General features: G+C 51.1%; 1 protein-coding gene and 1 long non-coding RNA gene across 2 annotated transcripts in view; both read right to left on the bottom strand.

The window, feature by feature from the left end:
* The window catches only part of LOC135405712 (uncharacterized), a 958,894-nt gene that overhangs the window by 793,699 nt on the left and 144,543 nt on the right, over nt 1-20,652 (bottom strand). The window lies entirely within an intron of this gene.
* Nucleotides 10,706-11,665, bottom strand: LOC135406362 (olfactory receptor 14J1-like). The gene has a single exon (XM_064640766.1). It carries the CDS (start codon nt 11,663-11,665, stop codon nt 10,706-10,708), a length of 960 nt encoding a protein of 319 aa, XP_064496836.1.

The following is a 20,652-nucleotide window of genomic DNA, read 5'->3' on the forward strand; positions in this document are numbered from 1 at the left end:
GTCATAGGTGATGTGATGTCACAGACAAGGATGTGATGTCATAGGAGACATGTGATGTCTGAGAGAAGGATGTGATGTCATAGGAGACATGCGATGTCACAGAGGAGTAGGTGATGTCACAGAGGAGGATGTAATGTAACAGGGAGCTGCAATGTCACAGAGTTGGATATGAAGTCACAGGGAGGATGTGATGTCACAGAGGTGGATGTGATGTCATAGGAGACATGCGATGTCACAGAGGAGGATGTTATGTCACAGAAGAGCTGTGATGTCACAGAGGAGGAGGATGTGATGTCATAGTAGACATGCAATGTCACAGAGGGGGATAAGATGTCACAGAAGAGGATATGATGTCACAGAGAAGGATGTGATGTAACAGAGGAGGATGTGATGTCACAAAGAGGATGTGATGTCATAGGAGACATGCGATGTCACAGAAGAGGATATGATGTCAGAGAGGAGGATGTGATGTCATAGGAGACATGCGATGCCGCAGAGGAGGATGTGATGTCACCGAGGAGGATGCTATGTCACATGGAGCTGCGATGTCACAGAGAAGGATGTGATGTCACAAGGAGGATGTGATGTCATAGGAGACATGCGATGTCACAGAAGGGGATATGATGTCACAGAGAAGGATGTGATGTCACAGAGGAGGGTGTGACATCATAGGAGACATGCGAAGGCACAGAGAAGGATGTGATGTCACAGAGGAAGATGTGATGTCACAGAAAGGATGTGTTGTCACACTAGAGCTATGATGTCACAGGAGAGCAGTGATGTCACAGAGGTGGATGTGATGTCATAGGAGGCATGCGATGTCACAGAGGAGGATGTGAAGTCACAGGGAGGATGTGATGTCATAGGAGACATGTGATGTCACAGAAAAGCATTTGATGTTATGGAGGAGGATATGATGTCACAGGAGAGGATATGATGTCAGAGAGGAGGATGTGATGTCACAGGGAGCTGCAATGTCGCAGAGAAGGATGTGATGTCACAGGAGAGCTGTAATGTCACGAAGGAGGATGTGAAGTCACAAGGAGGATGTGATGTCATAGGAGACATGTGATGTCACAGAGGGGGATGTGATGTCACAGAGGAGGATATGATGTCACAGGGGAAGATGTGATGTCACAGAAAGGATGTGTTGTCACACTAGAGCTATGATGTCACAGAAGAGCTGTGATGTCAGAGAGGAGGATGTGATGTCACAGGAGACATGCAATGTCACAGAGGAGGATGTGAAGTCACAGGGAGGATGTGATGTCATAGGAGACGTGATGACACAGAAGGGGATATGATGTCAGAGAAAGGAATGTGATGTCATAGAGAGCTGTGATTTTGCAGGGAGGATATGATGTTTCAGAGGAAGATGTGATGTCACAGTAGAGATGTGATGTCGTAGGAGAGCTGTGATGTCACAGAGGAGGATGTGATGTCACAGAGTTGGATGTGATGTCACAGAGGAGGATGTGATGTCACAGAGGAGGATGTGATGTCACAGAGGAGGATGTGATGTCATAGGCAGGCAGGATGTGATGGCCCAGAGAGGGATGTGATGTCACAGAGGAGGATATTACGTCACAGAAGAGGATGTGATGTCACAGCGGAGGATGCAATGTCACAGAGGAGGATGTGATGTCATAGGAGACATGTGATGTCTGAGACAGGGATGTGATGTCATAGGTGACATGCGATGTCACCGAGGGGGATGTGATGTCACAGAGGAGGTTGTGATGTCAGAGAGGAGGATGTGACTTCATAGGAGACATGTGATGTCTGAGACAAGGATGTGATGTCATAGGAGACATGCGATGTCACAGAGGGGGATAAGATGTCACAGAAGAGGATATGATGTCACAGAGAAGGATGTGATGTAACAGAGGAGGATGTGATGTCACAAAGAGGATGTGATTTCAGAGAGGAGGATGTGATGTCATAAGAGACATGCGATGCCACAGAGGAGGATGTGATGTCACCGAGGAGGATGCCATCTCACATGGAGCTGCGAAGTCACAGAGAAGGATGTGATGTCACAGGAGAGCTGTAATGTCACAGAGGAGGATGTGATGTCACAAGGAGGATGTGATGTCATAGGAGACATGCGATGTCACAGAGGGGGATGTGATGTCACAGAGGAGGATGTGATGTCACAGAGGAAGATGTGACATCATAGGAGACATATGATGTCTGAGACCAGGATGTGATGTCACAGGAGAGCTGTGATGTCACAGAGGAGGATGTGATGTCATAGGAGACATGCGAAGTCACAGAGAAGGATGTGATGTCACAGAAGGGGATGTGATGTCACCGGAGAGCTGTGATGTCACAGAGGAGGGTGTGACGTCACAGGGGATCTGTGATGTCACAGAGGTGGATGTGACGTCATAGGAGACATGCGACATCACAGAGGGGGGTGTGATGTCACACAGGAGTATGTGATGTAACAGAGGAGGATGTGATGTCACAGGGGGGGATGTGATGTCCAGAGGTGGATGTGAATTCAGAGAGGAGAGTGTGATGTCACAGTAAGCATGTGATGTCATTGAGGAGGATGTGATGTCACAGAAAACTGTGATGTCACAGAGGTGAATGTGATGTCATAAGAGACATGCGATGTCACAGAGGGGGATGTGATGTCACAGGGGATCTGTGATGTCACAGAGGAGGATGTGATTTCATAGGAGACATGCGATGTCACAGAGGGGGTTATGATGTCACAAAGGCGGTTGGGATGCCCAGAGTTGGATGTGATGTCACAGGGAGGATGTGATGTCATAGGATACATGTGATGTCACAGAGGAGGTTGTGATGTCACAGGGAAGATGTGATGTCATAGGAGACATGTGATGTCACAGAAAAGCATTTGATGTCATGGAGGAGAATATGATGTCACAGGAGAGGGTATGATGTCACAGAGTTGGATGTGATGTCACAGGAGACATGCGATGTCAGAGAGAAGGATGTGATGTCACAGGGGGGATGTGATGTCACAGCGGAGGATGTGATGTCACAGAGGAAGATGTGACGTCACAGAGGACATGTGATGTCACAGTAGAGCTGTGATGTCATAGGAGAGCTGTGATGCCACAGAGGAGGATGTGATGTCACAGTAGGGCTGTGATGTCACAGAGGTGACATGCGATGTCACAGAGGAAGATGTGATGTCAAAGAAGGGATGTGATGTCACAGGAGAGGGTATGATGTCACAGAGTTGGATGTGATGTCACAGGAGACATGCGATGTCAGAGAGGGGGATGTGATGTCACAGAGGAAGACGCGCTGTTACAGAAGGGATGTGATGTCACAGAGGGGGATGTGATGTCACAGCGGAGGATGTGATGTCACAGAGGAAGATGTGATGTCACAGAGGACATGTGATGTCACAGTAGAGCTGTGATGTCATAGGAGAGCTGTGATGCCACAGAGGAAGATGTGATGTCATAGAAAGGATGTGATGTCACAGTAGAGCTGTGATGTCACAGAGGAGGAGGATGTGATGTCATAGTAGACATGCGATGTCACAGAGGGGGATAAGATGTCACAGAAGAGGATATGATGTCACAGAGAAGGATGTGATGTCACAGAGGAGGATGTGATGTCACAAAGAGGATGTGATGTCAGAGAGGAGGATGTGATGTCATAGGAGACATGCGATGCCACAGAGGAGGATGTGATGTCACCGAGGAGGATGCCATGTCACATGGAGCTGCGAAGACACAGAGAAGGATGTGATGTCACAGGAGAGCTGTAATGTCACAGAGGAGGATGTGATGTCATAGGAGACATGCGTTGTCACAGAAGGGGATATGATGTCACAGAGGAGGATGTGATGTCACAGAGGAGGATGTGACATCATAGGAGACATATGATGTCTGAGAGCAGGATGTGATGTCACAGGAGAGCTGTGATGTCACAGAGGATGATGTGATGTCATAGGAGACATGCGAAGTCACAGAGAAGGATGTGATGTCACAGAGGAAGATGTGATGTCACAGAAAGGATGTGTTGTCACACTAGAGCTATGATGTCACAGGAGAGCTGTGATGTCACAGAGGAGGATGTGATGTCACAGGAGAGCAGTGATGTCACAGAGGTGGATGTGATGTCATAGGAGACATGCGATGTCACAGAGGAGGATGTGAAATCACAGGGAGGATGTGATGTCATAGGAGACATGTGATGTCACAGAAAAGCATTTGATGTCATGGAGGAGGATATGATGTCACAGGAGAGGATATGATGTCACAGAGGAGGATGCGATGTCACAGGGAGCTGCAATGTCGCAGAGAAGGATGTGATGTCACAGGAGAGCTGTAATGTCACGAAGGAGGATGTGAAGTCACAGGGAGGATGTGATGTCATAGGAGACATGCGATGACACAGAAGGGGATATGATGTCACAGAAAAGGATGTGATGTCATAGAGAGCTGTGATTTTGCAGGGAGGATGTGATGTCTCAGAGGAAGATGTGATGTCACAGTAGAGATGTGATGTCGTAGGAGAGCTGTGATGTCACAGAGGAGGATGTGATGTCACAGGAGAGCTGTGGTGTCACAGAGGAGGATGTGATGTCACAGGAGAGGATGTGATGTCATAGGAGACATGTGATGTCACAAGGAGGATGTGATTACATAGGAGAGCTGTGATGTCACAGAGGAGAATGTGATGTCACAGAGGAAGATGTGATGTCACAGAAAGGATGTCATGTCACAGTAAAGCTGTGATGTCACAGGAGAGCTGTGATGCCACAGATGAGGATGTGACGTCATAGGAGAGCTGTCATGTCACAGAGGAGGATATGATGTCACAGAAGGATGTGATGTCATAGGAGACATAAAATTTCACAGGGCAGGATGTGATGTCACAGAGGAGGATGTGATGTCACAGAGGAGGATGTGATGTCACAAGAAAGCGGTGATGTCATAGGAGAGCTCTGATGTCACAGAGAAGGATGTGATGTCACAGGGAGCTGTGATGTCACTGAGGAAGATTTGATGTCACTGATGAAGATGTGATGTCACAGAAGGGGATGTGATGTCACAGAGGTGAATGTGATGTCATAAGAGACATGCGATGTCACAGAGGGGGATGTGATGTCACAGTAGAGCTGTGATGTCACAGAGGAGGAGGATGTGATGTCATAGTAGACTTGCGATGTCACAGAGGGGCTTATGATGTCACAAAGGAGGTTGGGATGCCCAGAGTTGGATGTGATGCCACAGGGAGGATGTGATGTCATAGGAGACATGCGATGTCACAGAGGAGGATGTGATGTCACAGAGGAGGATGTGATGTCACAGAGGAGGATGTGATGACACAGAGGAGGATGTGATGTCATATGCAGGCAGGATGTGATGTCACAGAGGGGGATGTGATGTCACAGGGGAGGACATGATGTCACAGAGGAGGATGTGATGTCACAGCGGAGGATGTAATGTCACAGAGGAGGATGTGATGTCATAGGAGACATGTGATGTCACAGAGGGGGATGTGATGTCACAGAGGAGGTTGTGATGTCACAGAGGAGGATGTGACTTCATAGGAGACATGTGATGTCTGAGATAAGGATGTGATGTCATAGGAGACATGCGATGTCACAGAGGAGGATGTGAAATCACAGGGAGGATGTGATGTCATACGAGACATGTGATGTCACAGAAAAGCATTTGATGTCATGGAGGAGGATATGATGTCACAGGATAGGATATGATGTCACAGAGGAGGATGTGATGTCACAGGGAGCTGCAATGTCGCAGAGAAGGATGTGATGTCACAGGAGAACTGAAATGTCACGAAGGAGGATGTGAAGTCACAGGGAGGATGTGATGTCATAGGAGAAATGCTATGACACCGAAGGGGATATGATGTCAGAGAAAAGGATGTGATGTCATAGAGAGCTCTGATTTTGCAGGGAGGATGTGATGTCTCAGAGGAAGATGTGATGTCACAGTAGAGATGTGATGTCGTAGGAGAGCTGTGATGTCACAGAGGAGGATGTGATGTCACAGAGGAGGATGTGATGTCACAGGAGAGCTGTGGTGTCACAGAGGAGGATGTGATGTCACAGAGGAGGGTGTGATGTCATAGGAGACATGTGATTTCTGAGACAAGGATGTGATGTCATAGGTGACATGCGATGTCACAGAGGGGGATGTGATGTCACGGAGGATGATGTGATGTCTCAGTAGAAGAGTGATGTCACAGAGGAGGTTGTGATGTCACAGGAAAGCTGTGATGTCACAGAGTAGGGTGTAATGTCACAGAGGAGGATGATGTGACGTCATAGGAGACATGTGATGTCACAGAGGAGGATGTAATGTCACAGAGGACGATGCGATGTCCCAAAGGAGGATGTGATGTCACAGAGGAGGATGTGATGTCATAGGAGACATGTGATGTCAGAGAGGTGGATAAGATGTCACAGGGGATCTGTGATGTCACAGAGTAGGATGTGATATCACAGGATAGGATGTGATGTCATAGGAGACATGTTATGTCACAGAGGAGGATGTGATGTCACAGAAGGTGATATGATGTCCTAGAGGAGGATGTGATATCACAGAGAACTCTGATGTCACAGAGGTGGATGTGATGTCATAGGAGACATGCGATGTCACAGAGGGGGATGTGATGTCACAGGAGACATGCGATGTCACAGAGGAGGATGCGATGTCACAGACGAGGATGTGATGTCGTAGGAGACATGTGATGTCTGAGAGAAGGATGTGATGTCATAGGAGACATGCGATGTCACAGAGGAGTAGGTGATGTCACAGAGGAGGATGTGATGTAACAGGGAGCTGCAATGTCACAGAGTTGGATGTGAAGTCACAGGGAGGATGTGATGTCACAGAGGTGGATGTGATGTCATAGGAGACATGCGATGTCACAGAGGAGGATGTTATGTCACAGAGGAGGATGTGATGTCACAGAGGAGGGTGTGATGTCATAGGAGACATGTGATTTCTGAGACAAGGATGTGATGTCATAGGTGACATGCGATGTCACAGAGGGGGATGTGATGTCACGGAGGATGATGTGATGTCTCAGTAGAAGAGTGATGTCACAGAGGAGGTTGTGATGTCACAGGAAAGCTGTGATGTCACAGAGTAGGGTGTAATGTCACAGAGGAGGATGATGTGACGTCATAGGAGACATGTGATGTCACAGAGGAGGATGTAATGTCACAGAGGAGGATGCGATGTCCCAAAGGAGGATGTGATGTCACAGAGGAGGATGTGATGTCATAGGAGACATGTGATGTCAGAGAGGTGGATATGATGTCACAGGGGAGCTGTGATGTCACAGAGTAGGATGTGATATCACAGGATAGGATGTGATGTCATAGGAGACATGTTATGTCACAGAGGAGGATGTGATGTCACAGAAGGTGATATGATGTCCTAGAGGAGGATGTGATATCACAGAGAGCTCTGATGTCACAGAGGTGGATGTGATGTCATAGGAGACATGCGATGTCACAGAGGGGGATGTGATGTCACAGGAGACATGCGATGTCACAGAGGAGGATGCGATGTCACAGAGGAGGATGTGATGTCACAGACGGGGATAGAATCATAGAATCATAGAATTGTTTGGGTTGGAAAAGACCTCAGAGATCGTCGAGTCCAACCCTTGGTCCAAATCCAGTCCATTTACTAGATCATGGCACTCAGTGCCACGTCCAATCTGTGTTTAAAAATCTCCAGGGATGGTGAATCCACCACCTCTCTGGGCAGCCCATTCCAATGCCTGATCACTCTCTCTGTAAAGAATTTTCTCCTGATATCCAACTTAAATTTCCCCTGGCGGAGCTTAAGCCTGTGCCCCCTTGTCCTATTGCTGAGTGCCTGAGAGAAGAGACCAACCCCCACCTGGCTAGAACTTCCCTGTGATGAGGTCACCTCTGAGCCTCCTCTTCTCCAGGCTAAACAGCCCCAGCTCCCTCAGCCTCTCCCCATAGGACTTATGCTCAAGTCCCTTCACCAGCCTTGTTGCTCTTCTCTGGACCCACTCCAGCACCTCAATACCCTTCCTGAACTGAGGGGCCCAGAACTGAACACAATATTCAAGGTGTGGCCTCACCAATGCAGAGTACAGGGGAAGGATCACTTCCCTGCTCCTGCTGGCCACGCTATTTTTGATACAGGACAAGATCCCATTGGCCTTCTTGGCCACCTGGGCACACTGTTGGCTCATGTTGAGCTTCCTGTCAATTAGTACCCCCAGGTCCCTTTCTGCCTGGCTGCTTTCCAGCCACTCTGTGCCCATCCTGTAGCGCTGCAGGGGGTTGTTGTGGCCAAAGTGCAGGACCCGGCACTTGGCTTTATTGAACTTCATCCCATTGGAATCAGCCCATCTCTCCAGCCTATCCAGACCCCTCTGCAGAGCCCTCCTGCCTTCCAGCAGGTCGACACTCCCTCCCAATTTGGTGTCATCTGCAAATTTGCTGATGATGGACTCAATCCCCTCATCTAAATCATCAATAAAGATGTTAAACAGGACTGGGCCCAACACTGACCCCTGGGGAACACCACTGGTGACCGGCCGCCAGCTGGATGCAGCTCCATTCACCAGCACTCTCTGGGCCCGACCCTCCAGCCAGCTCCTAATCCAGGAGAGGATACACTTGTCCAAGCCATGGGCTACCAGCTTTTCCAGGAGTATATTATGGGAGACAGTGTCAAAGGCCTTGCTGAAGTCCAGATAGACCACATCCACAGCCTTCCCCTCATCCACCAGGTGGGTCACCTGATCGTAAAAAGAGATCAGGTTGGTCAGACAGGACCTGCCCCTCCTAAACCCATGTTGGCTGGGTCTGATCCCTTGTCCATCCTGAAGGTGCTGTGTGATTGCACTCAGGATGATCTGCTCCATAACCCTGCCAGGCACCAAGGTCAGGCTGACAGGCCTGTAGTTGCCAGGGTCCTGCTTGCAGCCTTTTTTGTGGATTGGGGTGACATTCGCCAACCTCCAATCATTTGGGACCTTCCATTATTGGAGTACCTGTGCCAATATGTGTCCTTAAACCAGGACAGGTTGCTCAAGGGCTCCTGAAATTTGGCATCATCCACAAAGGACTTGAAAATACATTTTGTCCCATTGTACAGAGAGATAATAAAGATGTTCTATAGTGGTGTTCAAGGACTGGTCACTGAAGGATTTCACCAGGAAGTTGCTGCCAAGAGGACTTTGTACCATGGATTTTATTTGACACTCTTCATTCAGCCAACTTCCCACCCACCACATCTTCTACTTCTTCAGTCCAGCTCTCACCAGTCTGGCCATAAGGAGAGCACAGGAGACCATGTCAAGGGCCTTGATAAAGTCTGGGCACAAAACATCCCCTTCTTTTCCCTCCCACAGGGGTTCTGCAATCCCTGCCTTGTCCTTCCCATGCCTGGCAATGGCTGCAGCAGGACTTGCCCTCTCCCCTTCCCTGCTGAGCCTGAGCAGTGTGGAACTCTGCCAACCCTCCTTGCTGCCCTGTTTGCAGACTGGTTCCAGGTCTGCCTTTGCCAAGGCCCCAGGAAGCTCTGGGCTGGCTCTGGCCTTTCCAAGGGTTTGGGAGAGGTCTCCCAGTGACACTGCCCAGCCTTCTCAATATCCCTGACACTAAAACCTTTTCCATAGCCCACACTTCCAGAGGAGTGCCCAGGACACAACACAGGTTGTCCTGGTGGTTCTGGAGAATGAGAAGGGATTTCTTCCTCGAGGCCAACCCCTCCAATTGGATTGGAGTGCAGCTGAAAGGTTTCCTCAGCATTTTCCCCAGTGCCTCCCTGCCCTGAAGGTTTGTGGCCATCAGGCTGGAGCTGAGGGGGTTGGGCAGGTGCCTGAGGAGGGGGGAGAACAAGGGCTGTGTCCAACTGTGCCAGGAGGGCTGTGCTGGGCAAGGATGAGGAGGCTGCAGAAAACAGTGGCACTGGGGAGGGGAGAGGAGCAGCTGGAGAGACCTTGTGCCTGCCCACGCTGGGCAGGAGCTGCCCCAGGATGGCAGCTCTGAAGCACTCCCAGGATGTCCCTGGGAACAGGAGGGGAAGACTGGATCTGAAAATGGAACCTGGAAAGCAGAGAGCAGGAGTGTCATGGTGACACTGCAGGAGAGTTGCAGCCCTGGAGCAAGGTGACAGAAGAAGTGACCCAGTCCATGCAGTGGCCTCACAAGATCCCACAGCATCCTGGAGATGCTGGAAGGGAGCCCAGCTCTGCTTCACAAGTTCCCAGGGCCTGTCCCTGCCTGTGCTCCAAGGGCTTCCACCCCCCAGGACTGTGCTCAGAGAGCACTCAGGCCTCACAGCAAGAAAGGGGCTCAGGAGGACAGTGTGGAAGTGGCAAGAGAGCAGCTCTGCAAAGACCAAGCACTGCTGCTCCCTGGCAGTGCTGCTGGGCTGGGATTATTGTCCCCTTCCCCTTTGCAAATACCCCCTGTCCTGCAGTGTGCTGTCCTTTAGGAACATCTGAGAAGAAGGGTCTTGGACAAAGAAGGCACTGCAGGGTCCTTTATTATGTTTAAACACTCAGAAAGCACAATACATCATTTTTACATCTCTGACTCAAATGTAATTGGTAGACACTAAATTAGAAGGCAGATGCATAATATTTCATTGTACAGAAAATTATTGCAAGAAGAACCCAATGACCTCCACGAAAAACCTGAGCAGGAAGGCTGGGCCATTAAGGAGTCCCATTCTGCATGCTACACACCAGAACACAGGCACTTTATTGCTCCTGAGAAGCATCTAGTCATCATTTTCCTAATGGCATCTTTGAGCTCCTGATTTCTGAGGCTGTAGATGAGGGGGTTCCGTGCTGGAGGAACCACCGAGTACAGAACTGACAGGGCCAGATCCAGGGATGGGGAGGAGATGGAGGGGGGCTTCAGGTAGGCAAACATGACAGTGCTGAGGTACAGAGAGAGCACGGCCAGGTGAGGGAGGCACGTGGAAAAGGCTTTGTGCCGTCCCTGCTCAGAGGGGATCCTCAGCACAGCCCTGAAGATCTGCACATAGGAGAAAACAATGAAAATGAAAAAAACAAATCCTAAAAAGGCACTAACCCCAATGAGGTCAGTTTCCCTGAGGTAGCCTGAGTGTGAGCAGGAGAGCTTGAGGATGTGTGGGATTTCACAGAAGAACTGGCCCAGGGCATTGCCCTGGCACAGGGGCAGGGAAAATGTATTGGCTGTGTGCAGCAGAGCATTGAGAAAGCCAGTGGCCCAGGCAGCTGCTGCCATGTGGGCACAAGCTCTGCTGCCCAGGAGGGTCCCGTAGTGCAGGGGTTTGCAGATGGCAACGTAGCGGTCGTAGCACATGATGGTGAGGAGGAGATACTCTGTTGCAAGGAAGAAGACAAAAAAAAAGAGCTGTGCAGCACATCCCTTGTAGGAGATGGTTGTGGTGTCCCAGAGGGAATTGTGCATGGCTTTGGGGACAGTGGTGCAGATGCAGCCCAGGTCTGTGAGGGAGAGGTTGAGCAGGAAGAAGCCCATGGGGGTGTGCAGGTGGTGGTCACAGGCTACAGCGCTGAGGATGAGGCCGTTGGCCAGGAGGGCAGCCAGGGAGATGGCCAGGAAGAGCCAGAAGTGCAGGAGCTGCAGCTCCCGCCTGTCTGCCAATGCCAGGAGAAGGAACTGGGCCATGGAGCTGCTGTTGGACATTTGCTCCTTTCTCAGGGTATTTTGATCTGTTGAGGAGGAAAAGTCACTGCTGAGTTAGACCAGGCTTCTGCAGCCAAACATTTCCTGTCTCACAGCCACCCCACTCTCAGGCTCTCTCTCCTCTCTCAGACCTCCCTGCAGCTCCCTCCCCTGAGCTCTACCTTTTGCTGCCTGAGGGGACCATTGGAAGCAGGAACTCTCTGATGGGCTCCCAAGGACTCCTTCTTGCTCTGCTGGGAGAGGGAACTTGGAATGCAGGGTGATCTCAAATTAAATGTACTCGTGATACATCAAAGAGCTTCTCAGCTTTGCTGTTTGCAATTTGCCCAAATGAAGGACTGAGCTGAGGGAATTCTTTGGATTTGTTCACCCACTTGCACCTGCCACCCTTAGGAGAGGTTGTGGAGGTTTGAAATCCCTGACATTCCTATTGCACTGCAGGTCAGGTCTTGTGGGTTCTGAGGGGCACAGGGACGGTCCCTTAGTGCAGAGAGAAGAGCTGCTCTGCCCATCAGTCCTGGGCTCAGCTGCCCTGTGCTGGCAGCTTGGAGCTGGAGGAGCATCACACTCAACTGTTCCCCTACAGAGAAACTGCCCAGAGATCCAGGAATCCATGTCCAAAGAACAGACTGACACACTCCTCACCTTTTCATCTCTCCCCTCCCAGAGTGAGACACAAAATGCTCCTTGCAGCTGCCCAGAGCATTTCCATGGATTTAGCACTGAGGAGTTTTCTCCAGGTGGATCCTGTGCAGCACAGAGATGCTATGGCAGAGCTGTGCCCTTCTGGAGGGCACCTGCAGCCCTGCAGGACACCCAGGCAAACAGCTGAATCCCCTGAAGGTGCCTGGAGGGCACTTGGGCACTTGGCTCCCACAGACACATCCCCACAGCAGCACCCAAGGGGTTTGTGTCTGCACAGGAATCTGCCCCCCCCCCCACCCCCCCACAAATCCCACACTGGCTCAGAAAACCCAGTGGTGAGAACAAGGAGAGCCCAGGCAGCAGGGGATGGCAGTGAAATGCCACAGTGCTGCTGCCAAGGGAGGAGGGACACAGAGACAGCTGGAAATCAGGGCCCTGTCCTTGCCTGGGCTCTGGCTGCTGCAGGGCAATGCACAGCCCAGCCCCCGTGGGCCTGAGGGCACAGGCTCTGCTTCGGCTGGGAAAGGAGCCCAGGCAGGAGCTGCTCAGGGAAGGGGTCTGTGCCACAGGGACAGCAGGGAGGGGCCCCCATCCCCCTGCCCAGCCCTTGTGGCAGCAGCTGCCTCTCCCTGCCTGCCTGTCTCTGGGTGAGGAGCTGTTCCTGCCAGCAGCCCCTGCCTGTGCCCAGCTCAGCTCCCTGCCAGTGCTGCCAGAGCCATCCCCAGCCCAGTGCCCAGGGGCAGCTCTGCCTGGGCAGGGGCTGCAGAGCAGATCCCAGACCCCCTGCGGTGGCTGGGAAGGGGGAGGTGTTCTGGGGGGATGTGCTTCCTGAGAAGGGCCCCTGGAAATGGAGGAGGTGGAGCTGAAGCTGTGAGGAGCCCTGAGCCTGCAGCTGAAGGGCCCTGCCCTGCCCTGCCCTGCCCAGCCCTGCCCTGCCCTGAGGGGTCACTCCTTCCACCCACCCCTTCTCCCTGCAGGGCCGTGGCAGCTCCTTGGCCGGGCTGAGAGCTGCCCCTGGCAGGCAGCAGAGTCCCTGCCCCAGCACACAGAGCCCTGGGGGCAGGACCCTGCTCTGCCCCACAGCCCTGGGCACCCCTGGCTGCACCCCCACCTTCCCACCCCACAGCCAGCCCTGCCACAGGGAACCTTCTTGCCCTGGGCCTCTGAGGGGGCAGCAGCAAGTCCTGCTCTGCAGCAGCTTCTCCTGCTGCACCCCAGCAAATCCAGCAGAGCCATCCTGACAGCTCCTGCCACTGCTGCCATTTGGCAGCTGGCAGAGGCACTTGCAGGAACTCCCCTGCACTGCTCTGCAGCCACAGCCTGACCGTGGCAAAGGGCTGGCAAGGTTCCTGCCCTGAGCAGCTCTGCCCTGTCCTCCCACCCCAGGATCCCTTGAACCTCCTGCTCCCTTCTCCTCTCTGCCCTTGCTGCCTGCAGCTCCTGCCCTGCTCTGCCATGTGGCCACTTCCCCTGCACTGCAGCAACTGGGAGAGTCCTGCTGAAAGATCCTGGAAGCTGTGGGATGTGCCAGCTTTAGGAGATGCCTCCAGGAAGGCAAGTTGAACTTTCCTACAGCCAGAGAATTCTTCCTTCAAATCCTGGGAAGGTTTCTCCTGTAGTGAGTTTTCAGTCTCCTTCCAGCCCAGGCTGCCTCTCATCTCTCTGCCTTCTCTCCTGTGCCCTGGGTGCTGCAGGCAGTGCCCTCAGCCCTGCTGGGCTGTGCAGAGGAGCTGCTCCTGGGCAGAGCTGTCTCTTTGAAGCTCTTCTTGCTTGCCAGGAGCTCCCTCTGTGCCAGGAGCCCGACCCAGCTCAGCAGCACAGCAACAGCCCCAGGCATTTCATGACCCTCGAGGGGTTTGGACTTGTTTACATGAGACTTGTCCCTGAGAGGAAGTTCAAACAGCTTTTCAAGAACTCAAAGTGAGATTGAAACACTAAAGTTTATGAAGTGGTAATGAGTCTCACTGAGGGACACAACTGAGAACATGTCCCCAGGTTCCAGTTAGAGCAGAAAACTGCAGACAGGGATGCCAAGGATGGACAAGCAAGGGAAAGGTGGCTCTGATGCTGAAGAAACCTTGACTTGTTTCCTTAATCCAGAGGACCAAGCCCTGACCCCCAGCCCCTGGGAAGGCAGATCCTGTCCCTGCCTCATTCCTCAGGGCTCTTCCTGGGGCACTGGGATGTGGGATGTGCAATGCCAAGGGCAGGCCCATGGGGTGGCACCTGCCAGGCTGCTGAGCAGCGACAAGGAGGCCATGAGGCCCCAGGGCTGCAAGGGGCACTCCCCTCCTCCTGGCATCAGGGGCACAGACAGCAGCCATGGCCAAAGGCCTGCAGAAGGTGGCTGTGGCAGGGCCTTTCAGCTTCTCCCCCTCCCTGTCTCCTCTCCAGCCCAGGCTGTCCTACGGTGTCCATGCCCTGCCCCTTTCCCTGCAGGCTGTCGTCATCCCCCCGGCTGCCCCACCTGGCTGGCACCTTCCTGCACTGACATCTCTGCGTCCTCCCTGGCTCTTCCTGCACACACAAAGCCTTGGGCTCATCCAGACTCCTCCTGGGCGACGTGTTGCATCACACCATTGCCCTCAGAGTGAAACTTCTTTCTCTTTGTTTCCACTCTGGACATCTCCAGCTGCACTTGGCATTATTTCTTTATTTCTCAGGCTGTTTCCTGCTATGACAAAAGGATCCACCCTCTCTGAAACCACCCTTCAAGCCTTCTCTGGCTACTCCTGCACTGTCCTCAGTCTCCACACCATGGAGCCCAGAGCTCCTTAGTCCCTACAGAGTGGTCATTGGCTTGAGGCCTCTAAATCTTTTCTTGGGAGATCCCTGGGTACTCTCCAAGGTGTTTGCAGATGAACACATGGTGCTCATAGTCTAAGGAAAACGCAAGGATACAATTTACCAAGGCCTGTATTGGCAGAACACAGGGCAATGGCTTTGAACTGAAAGACTAGAGTATTATATTTATAATAGGAAGAAATATTTAACAATCAGGGTGGCAAGAACTGAAGCAGGTTTCCAGAGAAGTGGATGTCCCATCCCTGCATTTGTCCAAGGTCAGGGAGAGTGAGTAACCTCAATTAGTAAAAGATGTCACTGCCCACATCCACGGACTTGGACCAGATGACCTTTTAGCTCCCTTCCAAGCCGAACCATTCTGGGATTCTTTCAGTCCCAAACTCCTTCTCCAAAGAATTTCCAAGTTGAGGACATGAACTGCCATGTTTTTGGAGAAACGCTTCTCAGCCCAAAAGGTAAAAACATAATTCAAAGACACTTCCAAAATATCTGTGTGAAGGCTTCACCAAGTGGGTCAATGGCAGAACCTCCCAGGATGACCTCACAAATGTGGGTGGGGTTTTCATGCTTGGGGTCTGAGACTTAGGATGGGCAACAAGAAAGCACATTTGGGGACTGAGGAAGACTTGTCATGGGATGTCGAGGAAAGAACAAATGGAATGGGAAGGATGGGATCACAGTGGTCACTGGAGGAAGAAGCATGAGAAAACAGGGAAAAGAGGCTGAAAAAGCTGGTCATGTTAAACAGGAGGATGGTCAGGACAATTCCCTGGCTGTGCCCTGCAGGTGATCCCCACAGCCCGTCCCATTTTCTTCAGAACTCCATTGCCCAGAAGTTTCTGTGGGGAGGGACCTCTCTGCTCCTGGCACAGATTGTGGATCAAGTTCCAGCCCCTGCAGCAGGAGCCACAAATAGTCAGGTCTTGTGTTCTTTGAGGGGCCAGACTCTGCCCAGACTGGGGTGTGTGTGTGTTGGAAGCACAAAAGAGTGAAGCAAATGCAAAGCTAAACACCCAATGGAGCCTGACTTTGTCCCTAAGTGGGGGATGAGAATTGGACACAACATGTGCAGGGACAGAGGGAGGGGTTTGTCCCCCTGGCCCTGCCCAGAAGGGACACCTTTCAGGAAGGGTTGTGGCCTTGGCTGTGCTGAGGGTTGCCCCGGGCAATGCAGCTTGGGATTGCAGTGGCACTGTCAGGGCTCTGCAGAGCTCCTGGCAGTTCCTGCCTTTGTCCCCAGCAATGCCAGAGACCTGCAGGGGTTGCAGTCAATCCCTTGTGCTCTTTGGGCCCCCGACTGGCTCTGCTGAATGTCAGCAGGCCTGGAGTTCCCAGACTGTTCCTGCATCCAGGGTCGGGCCTGCAGTGACGTTTGTGCAGCATTCAATTGGGGCAGTGGCAGGATGGCCATGGATCCATTCCTGCACAAACACAATGGGGCTCCATCCCAGGCAGGGAGAGAATGGGCCCACACATTTTTAGAAGGATAAGAAGCAGGGAGTTTTGGCACTGTGGAACCCCATGGAACCAAAGGAACCCTGAGACATGGTGGAACCTCATGGAATCAAGGGGACATTGTGACCCTGCAGCACCTCATGGAACCAAAGGGAGTCTGGGACGTGGCAGGGCCTGATGGAAACAACGGAATCTCCTGGGAACAAAGGGACCCTGGACACTGCCAAAAGTCAGGGAGACAAGGGAACCCCAGGACACTGTGGAATCTCCTGGAATCCAGGGGCCATTGGAATACACTGGGGCCTCCTGGAACCAAAGGGAACATGGGACACTGCGGAACCTCATGGAATCAAAAGAACCCCGGGACTTTGTGGAACATCAGGGAATCAAGGGGCCAGTGTGACATCCCAGAACCTTTTGGAACCAAAGGGAACCAACGGGACATTGCAGAATCTCATGGAATCAAGGGTCCATTGTGACACCGGGGAAAATGATGGAATCAGTGGGCCACTGTCACACTGCAGGGCCTGATGGAACCAAAGAACGCTGGGAAACAGTGCAACCTCATGAAATCAAGAAACCATTGTCCCACTGAAGAGCCTCAAGGAATAAGGAATCCAATCTTTGCCTCAGATTTTGTCAACAAATTAAATTCAAAGAATTACAGAAGTGTGATTGAACTACTTTTTTGCCACTGGTTTTAATGATTGGCAAAATGAGAATATTTCTATAAAATGAATCATTTATTCTTACAAAGGATCTAAATCAAAATAATTTACTACACAATACGAATGTTAAAACTACTAGTAGTACAGTATGAGATAGTATAGTGCACTGTATTGAAGCAATTATTAAAACAATTATATTAAAGCTAGCCAAAAGAAATAATTATTACATAGAGATCTGATGGAACTCAACCTGACCAATGCTCGTGGGGAGATTTCTTTTGCTCAGCCTTGAGGAGTGTCCTTGGAGGGCGTCCCCACCCAAGGCAGGAATCTCCACACATCTACCCCAAGAAGGGCTGTGTTAGAAGAACCTGCCTGGATGAAAGGGGACTGGACTTCTCTAGTAGGAAGGGATTGACTGCTCCTCACAAATGGACAGGCCAGTGAGCAGCTTCTCTGTCCCATCCAACTTCCAAAAGCAGGATGTGTGTTTGGAGTTGGGTGAACCAGGCTGGTTTGAGCATCATTCAACACCAAAACCATTCCCAGGGTGCCACCGGTAACTGGCAGATCTCACAGACAGCTTGCATGAGAGCTGGCACTGTTGGCATTGTCTGATGGCATTTTAGGCCTTCTCAGGGTCGGCCCTCCTGCCACCCGGGTCGAGAGGTTGGCTGTGAAAGTCCATCCTGGAGATGCACAGGGAGCCAAGAGTTGGGCTCCTGAGTGACATCCAGCAATGGACAGGGGGATGGGACTGACCAGATGAAAGTGTCTCAGGTAGAGCTGGACTGGCAACACAAGGGGGAATTATTCCTGGCTCGCTGGGCCCAGGACACCTCAGGGCCTCAGGGAAGAGCTGCAACATCCAGCTGGGCTTGGGATCCAGGGCTGCATTTAACCCTGGACACCAACTGCCAGGTTCTCCAGACCTGGGAAACATGTGCTGCCATCAAAGAGGCCAAGAGGGTAAAGCCCCTGTGGGGTGGGGGATGATGGCTGAACTAGAGATGTGGGCAGGCCTGGCAGATTGATCCCAGCACACTCCCCAAACCCACCAAGGCAAGCTCTACGTGCTGACAATGGTGAACACAACCCTTGGATGGCAGGAGACACCCCCTGTGCCTCCCACCACTGCCCAGAACACCATCCTGGGCCTGGAAAAGCAAGTCCTGTGGAGACACGGCCCTCCAGAAACACTGGGGTTGGACAGCAGGACTCTTTTCCAAAACAACTTTGTGCACACCTGGACCAGAGAGCTCGGCATGGAGTGGATGGATCATATTCCCTGTCAGGCACCAGCCTCTGGGAAAGTTGAATGGTAGAGTGGACTGTTCCAAACCACCTGGAAAGCAATGGGCACTGGGACCTTCAAACCTTGGGATGTGCATTTAGCAAAAGCCACCCAGTTAGTTAATCCTGTAAGCTCAAGAGACAAAACTCCAGGCCAATTCAGTGTCTAAGATCAGCTCAAAAGAGCAGGTCCTTTAATCAGGCCCACAGGCCCAGGGGAACACACACGACGCGCCCTCCCAGGCAATGGTTCTACAGTTTTAGAAGATGGTCTGTCCAATGCCAGAACTCTCCACCCCCCGGTTCTGCCCAGTTCTGCCCCCGACACGCCCCTTGGGGAATTGGGTTTGGGGTCTTTGGGACCCCTTCTTCCTCATCTTTGTCTTCTTCACAGCACGTACAGTCCTTGGAGCACCTCCAAAGTTCTGGGCTGGAAGGTTGCTTTGTCTCTTGTGGGATCTTGTTGTCCAGGTCTAGGGAGGGATGTTGTTCAATAGAGGTGTTTTTCTACAATTCTACTTTGAAAAGACGTCTAAACATGCTGAAGGAATTTAGAAAGTTTGATATCACATGGGGTAATAGGATTGGGTCTGTGTAAACTACTGTGCTAAAGGGTGGCATATAATACAGCTACATTAACATCTACATTTACTACACAACTACTTTTAAAATCTAAAAAAAAAAAAAAATAAAAAAATCCAGAAACCTTTAAGACATCACACAAACCTAGTTAGTTAACTCTACCATTTGAACTGGCCCTGCCCAAAAAGAACCTCTCTGTACCATTGAAGGGGAGAAAATCCCTGTGGTCCATATGAGGAATATGTTGGGGAGGACAGTTTGGATTAGTCCTGCCTTAAGCAACGGCAAACCCACCCATGGGATTGTTTCTGCTCAAGGACTCGGGTGCACTTGGTGGATGATGCAGAGGGATGGGGAAACACTCTGTGTACCTCAAGGGGATTTGATTTTTGGGTCAGAACAGTCCGTGAGGTTGAATTGTAGAATATTGTTTGCCCAATGACGCTCCCACTGTGTGCCAGAACTCCCATGAACAATGAGGTCTTTCCTTACGTACAGTTTTTTATTTTCCATGTTTTCGATGTTTTCTTAAAAAAAATGTCCTGTTTCCATTCCCTCCTTCTTCAGTAGCCCCCATCTTGTGTGTCCCAGAGACTTAGTCTAACTGGGGAGTCTCCTATTGGATTTGAGTGACATAAATGAACCTGCAATAACCTTTTGTGTGAGATTCCTTTCCTGAGCAGGGCAGGACTGATCAGGAAATGAGAACAGCTTTCTGGCTGCCCCAGCTTAGGGACTGGACCCATATCTTGAGCTGGAAGACCTAAGACTATCTACTGTGCAATGTGGACTTTAGTGGAGGCCATGTGGACTTAATATATAGCAGGAGAAGGACTTTTGGTTTTTATTGAGCTGTGCCTTCTTTTGGTTTTGTTTGTTGGCAATAAATGAACATCCCTCTGTGTCTTGTGCAGTTCTTTCTCCAAACCAAGTAAGTGGGAGTTGGTGTCAAAGAGCTGAAACCTGCAGGTCCAGCCTTGAGTGGAGGGAGCTCAGATTTGCCCAAGGCTGCTTTGAGTGCCAGGGGTTTGATGAGGGAATGGTGGGGTGGGGATAGGGAGAAAGTCTGACTGATTGTCAGACATCAAGGGTGTTGATTTTCTTATCTATTCAGACTGAAATAGGATGTGCCCAGGATCACTATCGACTGAGGATTGCTGATATCAGTGTAAAACCAGGAAAACAGTAAACAGACCACAAAAAAGACGTTTTTTTCTCATGGTTTTATTAATACAATATGTTTTCACTTTGAATGCACTTGTGAGATCTGTCTAAATAACCACAAAAGAATTGAAGACTTACAAGTAAATTATTCCCAGGGGCTTGTCTCGTTAAGATTCCATCACTGAACAGAGAGTGTGGAGGAATGAGCAGACAAGGAGACCATCCCTGGGGCTGGGGAAGCAGGAACTCAGAGTCACTGGTTCCAGGTGGAAAGTGGACTGTGGGATGTTTCTGGGAGAACCCCTAAAGGGTGTGCTGGTTTCAGGGGGAGTACAGTTAAATTTCTTCCCCATGGCTGGTGCAGGGCTGTGTTTT

The sequence above is a fragment of the Pseudopipra pipra genome, chromosome W, assembly GCF_036250125.1.
Source record: "Pseudopipra pipra isolate bDixPip1 chromosome W, bDixPip1.hap1, whole genome shotgun sequence".
Classification (NCBI taxonomy): Eukaryota; Metazoa; Chordata; class Aves; order Passeriformes; family Pipridae; genus Pseudopipra; species Pseudopipra pipra.